Raw genomic sequence first — 9,078 nt, 5'->3', positions numbered from 1 at the left:
GAGTTAACATTGGTCAACAAAACTCTGAGGAGGAGGAGGTAGAATATCTAGAAGAAGATATGGTGCCGATTGCCCCACCTCCATTTGTGGGGGGGAGCCAAGGTTCCGGGAGATCTTTTCATGCACAAGTTTGGAGGACAGTTAATACAGATATGGGACTTGCATACCCTGTATTTCAGGACAATAACAGGGGAAGATATCATGAGCCTTTAGACTTTAAGATAATTAAAACCTTGGCAGAATCTGTCCGCACTTATGGCATAGATGCCGCTTTCACTCTCACTCAGGTGGAGGGACTTACTAGATTTTGCATGACTCCCTCAGATTGGGCTAGTCTAGTCCGCGCTTGTGTTTCCCCAGGGAAATATTAGGAGTCCAAAGTTGGCTGTTTAATGTTTCTGGCAGTACCCAAGACTCGGAGAGAGGTAGGAGGCTTAAAATTTCTGCAAATAATTCACAATTATCTAATGCTACATTACCCTCCGCAGCAGTCCGTCTCCAATCTCCGTTCCTGTTTCTTTTGGCTAATGTTACATTACAGGGGATGCTTAATTGCTCTAATATTACCTGTTATTTGTCTGAGTGTTGGAATGGCTCCTGGACTATGGCAATGGTTATGAAATTTCCAACCTTTGTCCCGATCCCGGTTACTGCAGATCCAGAGTCATTTCCTATTGTTGAACTGATTAGAGCCCGTAGAGATTTTGGAATTACGGCAGCCATAGTGACAGCTGTGGCGGTATCTGCTGCTGCAGCAGTTATAGCTGGAGTAGCCATGGCCAGCCAGGTACAAACTGCTGCCACCATTAATCAAGTTATTCAACAAACATCCACCATACTTGAATCCCAAAGTAAAATTAATCAACACACTTTATCTGGGATTCTAGCTGCTAATCAAAGGATAGATCTGCTTCAAGCTCAAGTTGAGGAATTGTCTGACCTAGTACATTTGGGTTGTGTTGATCAACGTGCACATTTATGTATAACCTCTGTCAGATTTAATAATTCCAGAAATGCCTCCTGCATCATCGGAGAGTATCTATCCGGAACCTGGTCCATGGAAGCAGAAAACTTGACCCAGTCTCAACTAACTCAGATTGCTGTTCTGAATAGCACCCATGTCGAACCAGTGACTTTGGGTCAATTCACCAGTTGGCTATCCTCTGCCTTTTCCTTTTTTAAGGAATGGGTGGGAGTGGGCATTTTTGGTGCAATGTGTTGCTTCGGTGTTGTACTTTGTTTGTGGCTTCTCTGTCGCCTTAAAACTCGCCATGCACAAGAAAAGGCTATGATCATACAAGCTCTTGCAGCTTTAGAAAATGGCAACTCGCCTCAAGTCTGGCTTGCGCATCTTAAGCAGTAAACCTTTGTCATGGTCGTTACACCCCAAGTTATTATAACATTGCACTGGGATCGACATGACTTTCCTTGTTATTCTCTTAGTGTTGGAAAGCCCTTGCACTCTGCCGGTCTTACTGCCATTGCACGCAGATGGGTTTCCACACTAGTACTTTTCTATCGCCTTGAAGTTCGTGCCTTTCTTTCAGGGTGCTGTCAACTTGTTTGTCGTTATAAACAGCCACAGTTCAGCCTCAGCTATCCCCCTTCGTCCACCATCGTCACGATACAGGATGCGAGGCAAGGCACTGCACTTGAGTGATCCTTGACGTGGACCTCAAGGAGAGCATGTCCTATTGCATGCGGGTTAGACGCGTTCACGCCCCGCCCCACGAAAAAAGGCGTCGGCTGATATGGCTTCAGATCTGGGGAAGGGCCCTCCTTAGGACTGAGCCATACTATGCAGCCACTTCTGCACAGTGGGATAGGACCTCTACTCTCGCCTGTATTGTTTTAAGAAAACAGAAAAGGGGGAACACTGTGGTGAGCCGCTTCTGCTGTTTCTGCAGACTATGGTTGCCATTACAACATGGCGCTGGCTCCGCTGTGGTCTGTGACAAACAACTCCTTATCTAGGAAAGTTGGCACATGATTTTTCACCACCCTGTGAGAAAGCTCCACGCGGCAGCTTTGCATTGGGGCTTGGGATGCTTTATTAAGGCTGGGAGGGGCATCCGAGAGAGAGAAGAAGAAATATCAAGGGCCTGAATAAACTGCTGAAAGAAGATTCCTGAGTTGCGTCTTCCTTGCGGGCAAGGGGTCGCGACAGTTTACACTCTCACCTTGTGAGATTCTGGACTACTATGTAGCTCCTTATTCTAGTGTCACTCAGCACAAGGTTATTACATAAATGACTGTTAAAAGCTGTATATACCAGAAGGAACAGTGCACACACCTATATTCCCAGACCTTTAGCAACTTAGGAAGAACTTGTCTAAAAAAAATAGAGTTGGAGAAGAAGCTCAATGGTAACTGAGTTTAATTCTCATGTGCACGGGGTGAGGCTGTATAATTTATGAGAAAGGAGTACTACAAATATTTTAGGGAAATCAAGTACATAACTTCCAGCCAAGAAAAGTGATGGAAAAATGAACCATTCAAAGAAAAATACAACGAAAAGACAAATCATAAGTCACTTAAGTATACTCAAAATTTTATCAAATTATGTGTAAACAGACATACAGTTCCCAGTAAGTAGGTTAGTGGGGACTTTGAAAATGTCATTAATGCACTACAGAATTAAATGTTCAATGGTGGTCCAGACAAAGGTGAAAAATGTAAAATTGTATGGCCTAACGTATAACCTACCATTTAAGGCTCCCTTTTGCACTTAAAATAACAGTATTCTTTTGGTTTTGAATGGAATATTAGGTCCATTTGGTCTAAAATGTACAATGTTTCCTTAATGATTTTCAGGCTAGATGTATGAGGTATTGAATTCCCTACACACACTGTATTGTTTTTCTTTTTTAAATTTTTTAGACACAATACCTTTATTACCTTTATTTATTTTTATGTGGTGCTGAGGATCAAACCCAGTGCCTCACATGTGCTACAAGCACTCGGCCACTGAGCCATAACCCCAGCCCATGTATTACTATTTCTTTCTACACCTGTTAATATTTGCCTTTCTTATTTGAATGCTATACTGTTGGGTTCACATATACTTAGAAATGTTATATCTTTTTGATGAAGTGATCATTATCGGTTTATCCCCTGTAAGTACATCTATACATACTCTTGCTTGATTTCCACTTCTTTTTTTTTTTAAGGTGAAAATGGACACAATACGTTTATTTTATTTATTTATTTTTATGCGGTGCTGAAGACTGAACCCAGTGCCTCACACATGCTAGGCAAAGGCTCTACCACTGAGCTACACCCCCAGCCCTTGGTTTCCATTTCTAAGAGATATTTTTCCATCCCCTCATTTTCAGTCAACTTATGTCCTTTTAAAAGACAAAGGAAGCGCTTGCTTAGCATGTGTGAAGCTGAGACACTGAGTTCAATTCTCAACACCGCATATAAATTTAAAAAAATGAAGGTCCACAAACAACTAAAAAAATATATTAAAGAAAAGATGGACTCTCTCATAGATAGCCCAAAGATGTCTTTTGAAAAAGTATTATTCAATAAGACAATCTAGGTATTTTGATGGGTAAATTCAGTCATTCATTCACACTAAAATTAAACATTAAAAGGAACATACACACCATGATAGAGTGATTTATCCTTGGGATGCAAAAATGGTTTAACAAATGTAAATCAATAAATGCGATACATCACATTAGCAAAATGAAGGACAAATTATATCATTGGAAAAACATCACGTTATAACATAAAACATCATTTCATGATAACAATTCTCAATAAGTTAGACATAAAAGAAATGTACTCATACATAATGGCTATGGACAAAGCCACATTCATATTAAAGATACTTTAAAGCAGAAAACTATAGTGGAAATTAGAAATTTATAATTGAAGTCCTAAACAAATATCATTACACACAACGGGAAGAAGCTCACGGATTTTTTAAAAACGATCAAGAACAGACAAGATGCCTACTCTTCCCACTTCTATTTAATATAATAATGGGAAAAGTCTAGTCAGAACAAATTAGCCAAGAAAAATGGAAGACATCCAAATCAGAAAAGTACTAAAAATTGTTTGTGGAAAAGGACAATACTTCATGAAAAAAAAAAAAAAAAAAAAACAGAATAAATAAATTCACAAGTTGCAGGATTCAATGTTAATCTAGGAAAATCATTATTATATCTACACTCTAAAAATAACAATATGAAAAATTTCAAATCCTATTTACAAGAGTATAAAAAATGAAAACATATTTCAGAACAAATTTAAACAGGAAAAGATTTAAACACAAAAAACTATGACATTATGAAAAAAATTAAACAGTCCCAAATGAAAGGGAAAATATTTTTGCTTATGAATTGGGAGATTTTAATTTCATCCCTTCAAACTTCCAATGGCATTGTTCACAGGATTATGAAAAAAAATTTTCTAAATTCATCAGCAACTATAAGCTGAGAAAACAAAGTCAGAAAAGCAAGATTCTTGAACAAGAACAGAAATTCCAAACTTTAAATCATTATTACAAAGGTGCAATAAAAGAAACAGTATGGTACTGGCATAAAAGCTGACACACAGACCAGTGGAACAAATGAGAAAGCTCAGAAAATACACATATCATCAACTAATTTTCAATAAAATTACCAAATATGAAAAAGATACTCTTTCAAATAAATAGTATTGAGAAAGCTGTTTATATATACATAAGCAAAAAAACCAGAACTGGACCATTAAAAAAAAATAAAAGTAAGGATGTGAAACCATAAAACCTCTAGAAGAAAATGTAGAAGAAAAGCATCCTGATATTTACCTTGGCAGTGAAATTTGGAGTTAACAAGAAAAAGCAGAGGCATCAAAAACAAACAACTAGAACTACAAGAGATTTCACAAACCAAAGCAAAAACACCCATAAATAAAAAGGCAACATATTCAATGGGAGAAAATATTTGTAAACCATGTTTACAAATGAGATAATGGGTTGATATCTTGAATACTTAAGTAATTTCGTAGCAAAAACCAAAATATCCCAATTTTAAACTTAACAAAAAACTCAATAGATATTTTCCCAAAGACAAGACAATTGGCTTGTGGGTATATGAAAAGACACTCCAAATCAGTGAACATTAGGGAAATAAAAATCACTTAAGGACAGTTCAGAAAAACATCAAAAGATACAATAGCTTAGATGATAGAGGAAAAAGAACATTTCTACATTGTTGCTGGGAACTGAAATTGGTATAGTCATATAAGGTAAGGTGGTTTCTCATAAAATTAAAATACAACTACCAGGCCAGGCACATGCCTGTAATCCCAGCAGCTCAGGAGGCTGAAGCAGGAGGACTTGTGAGTTCAAAGCCAACCTTGGCAAAAGGGAGGCACTAAGCAACTCAGTGAGACCCTATCTCTAAGTAAAATAAAAAATAGGGCTGGGGATGTGGCTCAGTGGTTGAGTGCCCTCCTCCCAAAAATTCAACTACCATATAATATAACAAATCCACCTCTGGGCTTAAGGAAATAAAATCATTAATTTAAAAGCTGCACTCCTGTTCACTGCAGCAATGCTCGTGGGAGTGAAGTAGGGAAATAATGTCATATCTCCTGACAGATGAATGGAGAAAACATGGTCTTAAATAATTTGCCATAAAGTAGGAATTCCATCATATATCATAACCCAGTTTGACCTTGATGACATTATGCAAGGTGAAAGAAGTTATAGTAAGACAAATACTGCACAATCTCACAAGTGGAATCTAAAGTTGAACTTAAAACAGAGAATGGAGTACCAATTACCAGATACTGGTTTTAGGACAAAAGGAGAGATAATGGTCAAAGGTAAAAACTTTCATTTGTAAGTACTTGAAAGCTTAATATAAAACATGGTGATTTAAGTTAAAACTCATGTAGCGTATACTTGAAATTTAAAACAATAGAAAGTGTTTCTAGAACATAATGAAAAACCATGTGGTGATGGATCTATTAAATCTGTATATTCATCGTCTCACAATTTTTAAGCATATGGCACATCAGGTGGTAGATCTTAAATATAGACAATAGTTTCATTCGTATTAAAGATACTTTAAAGCAGAAAACTATAGTGGAAATTAGAAATTTATAATTGAAGTCATAAAAATAAACAAATATTGAAATGCTTGGAATATTCAAAATTTATCTATAGAACCACTCAGAAAGCCATGTTTATAACCATACAAGATTTTAGAACACAGTGAAGCTTATCCCATATTACATACACATGGTTTCTGTTCCATTTAAAACATCATTTCACTCAAGGTTAAATAATACAAATAAACTTCCCAACATTTCTGACTTTCATGAAGCTTTTTCCCACTGTGAGACACAGGTCAACACTGAACCTCTCAGAATGCTATTTTCACTCTTAGAACATTCTACTGCGATATCTTGCATATTTAGTAAGACTCAAAGAAATACTACAGGGTTAGCATGTTTCTTATTCTACATAGCTTACATGAGTTCTTACATACTGGACTGAGATTATGACGACTCGCCCATGTTCTTAAATTCATGGTATATCCTCAGAATAAGTTTGTCTTTGACATGAACAACAACACTTTTATACACTGCTCATATCCAAGAGTTTTCTCAACTATGAATTCAACTGCAATTACTAAGGATCAAGAGGACTTCCAAAAAGATTTTCTGAATTCCTTACATTCAAAGAGTTTTCCTGTTCATTAATGTCAGAAGAACTAATGAAGGGATCCTCACATTCCTTATATTCATATGGTTTCTCTCCAGTGTGTTTTCGCAAATGTTTATTAAGGCCTGAATGCTCGGTAAAGGCTTTTCCACAGTACTTACATACATAGGGTTTCTCTCCAGTGTGGATTCGCATGTGAACCCGAAGATAAGAGGACCACAGAAATGACTTTCCACATATTATACACTGAAAGGGCTTCTCACCAGTATGAGTTCGCATGTGGACCGGAAGGTAAGAAGAACATGTAAATGTTTTTCCACACACCGTACACTGAAAGAGCTTTTCTCCAGTATGAATTTTCAAATGTACATTAAGATACGAGGAAGAAGCAAAGGCTTTCCCACAGTGGTCACATTCAAAGGGTTTCTCCCCCTTATGACTCCTTATGTGTGCAATAAGGCCTGAGGAAGTAGTGAAGGCTTTCCCACATTCCTGGCATGCATATGATTTCTCCCCAGTGTGATTTCGTAGATGTATAGTAAGGCCTGAGCGTGCAGTAAAGTCCTTTCCACAATAATTGCATTTATAGGGTTTTATTCCAGTGTGAATTCGAAAGTGGGTCTCAAGGGATGAAGAATTTCTAAATGATTTTGTGCATACCTTACACTGAAAGGGCTTCTCACTACTGTGAGTTTTTATGTGCACATTAAGTTGAGAAAAGCTAGTGAATGCCTTCCCACATTCCTTACATTCATAGGGTCTCTCCCCAGTATGTGTTCTTAAGTGCTTAGTAAGGCATGAGCGTTCAGGGAAGGTTTTCCCACATTCCTTACATTCATAAGGTTTCTCTCCAGTGTGAGTTCGCATGTGAATGCGAAGGTGGGATGAAGTTGAAAATGCTTTCTCACACATGTTACACTCAAAGGGCTTCTCTCCAGTGTGAGTTCTCAAATGTCCAACAAGAGATGAGGAATGAGCCAAGGCTTTACCACAGTGGTAACATTCAAAGGGCTTCTCTCCTGTATGAATTCTTATATGTTCAACAAGGGCTGAAGATGTACTGAAGGCTTTCCCACATTCCTTGCAATCATATGGCTTCTCCCCATTGTGTGTTAGTACATGCTTAGTGAGGCCTGAGCGTGCAGTGAAGTCTTTCCCACAGTAATTACATTTGTAGGGTTTTATTCCAGTGTGAATTCGAAAGTGGGTCTTAAGGCAGGAGGAATTTCTAAAGGTTCTTGCACATACCTTACACTGAAAGGGTTTCTCGCCAGTGTGAGTTTTTGTATGTTCAGTAAGTTGAGCAAAGCTGGTGAAGGCTTTCTGACACTCTGTACATCCATAGGGCTTCTCCCCAGTATGGTTTCGTAAGTGTATAGTAAGCCATGAACGCCCACTGAAGGCTTTCCCACATACTTTACATTCATATGGTTTCTCCCCAGTGTGAGTTCGTATGTGACCCACCAGGTAAGAGGAACGTGTAAATGCTTTCCCACATATGTCACACTCAAAGGGCTTTTCTCCAGTGTGAGTTCTCAAATGTGTAGTAAGATAAGATGAAGAGGCAAAGGCGTTTCCACATTGTTCACACTGAAAGGGTTTCTCTCCTGTGTGACTTCTCATATGTTCAGCAAGGCGTGAGGGCTGAAGGAAGGCTTTCCCACATTCCTTGCACTCATAGGACTTTTCCCGAGTGTGTTCTCGTAAATGTACAATTAAGCTTGAGCGCTTGGTGAAGGCTTTCCCACATTCCTTACAATCGTAAGGTTTCTCCACAGTGTGGTTTTGCATATGAATATTAAGGTAAAGAGGATGTGTAAAGAATTTTTCACATTTCTTACATTCATAGTATTTTTTTACAGTGGGCATTTCAACACACCCATCGGGGCTTGTGGAATTAGTAGAAGTTTTCCCACACTGTTCCAATTTGTAGATATTTTCTCCATTGTGAATTCTGCTATGTGCCTGAAGATGTGTCTCATTAACAAAGGTTTTCCCACAGTCACTGCATTCAAAGGATTTATCATCAGTAAATTTTTTCTGGTAAACATCTGGAGTCAAGGTAAAAGGTTTTACACACTGGTTCAACATAGAACGTCTTTCTTCAGTAGAGGTGTTGTTGAGCAATGGAAGGAAGTTTTTTCCATAGGTATTACACTCTGAAGTGTTCTCTTTATTAGGAGTACTTGCATATGTCTGAAGGAATGAGTGTTCACTAAAAACTTTTCCAACTTGCTTAGAGTCACAGTGTTCTTCTCCATTGTGGCTTCTTGCCTATTCATAAAAAGATGAATGAAGATTAAAAGATTTTTCAATCTTTGACAAGAATGTGAACTTGCAGGAACTCTGAAGAACCAAGTATTACACTAAGTTTAGGGCATCTCTCCAGAGAAACTGCGATTGGTAAAGAC

At 38.0% G+C, this 9,078-nt stretch overlaps 1 protein-coding gene across 4 annotated transcripts in view; it reads right to left on the bottom strand.

The window, feature by feature from the left end:
- Positions 1-2,360: 2,360 nt before the first annotated feature.
- LOC124088043 (zinc finger protein 26) overlaps positions 2,361-9,078 on the bottom strand; it is a 31,894-nt gene continuing 25,176 nt past the window's right edge. For all 4 annotated transcript variants that reach the window (XM_058576771.1, XM_058576770.1, XM_046437351.2 and 1 more), the window contains one exon: positions 2,361-8,941. In XM_058576771.1, the coding sequence (XP_058432754.1) occupies positions 6,635-8,941 (2,307 nt within the window). In that variant the 3' untranslated portion in view covers positions 2,361-6,634. The remainder of the gene's footprint in view (positions 8,942-9,078) is intronic.

The sequence above is a fragment of the Marmota monax genome, unplaced genomic scaffold (genome assembly GCF_021218885.2).
Source record: "Marmota monax isolate L192 unplaced genomic scaffold, Marmota_monax_Labrador192_F-V1.1 WCK01_AAM20220418_F8-fsc00021, whole genome shotgun sequence".
In the NCBI taxonomy this organism is placed as follows: domain Eukaryota; kingdom Metazoa; phylum Chordata; class Mammalia; order Rodentia; family Sciuridae; genus Marmota; species Marmota monax.
This window is presented reverse-complemented; position numbering and strand designations above follow the sequence as displayed.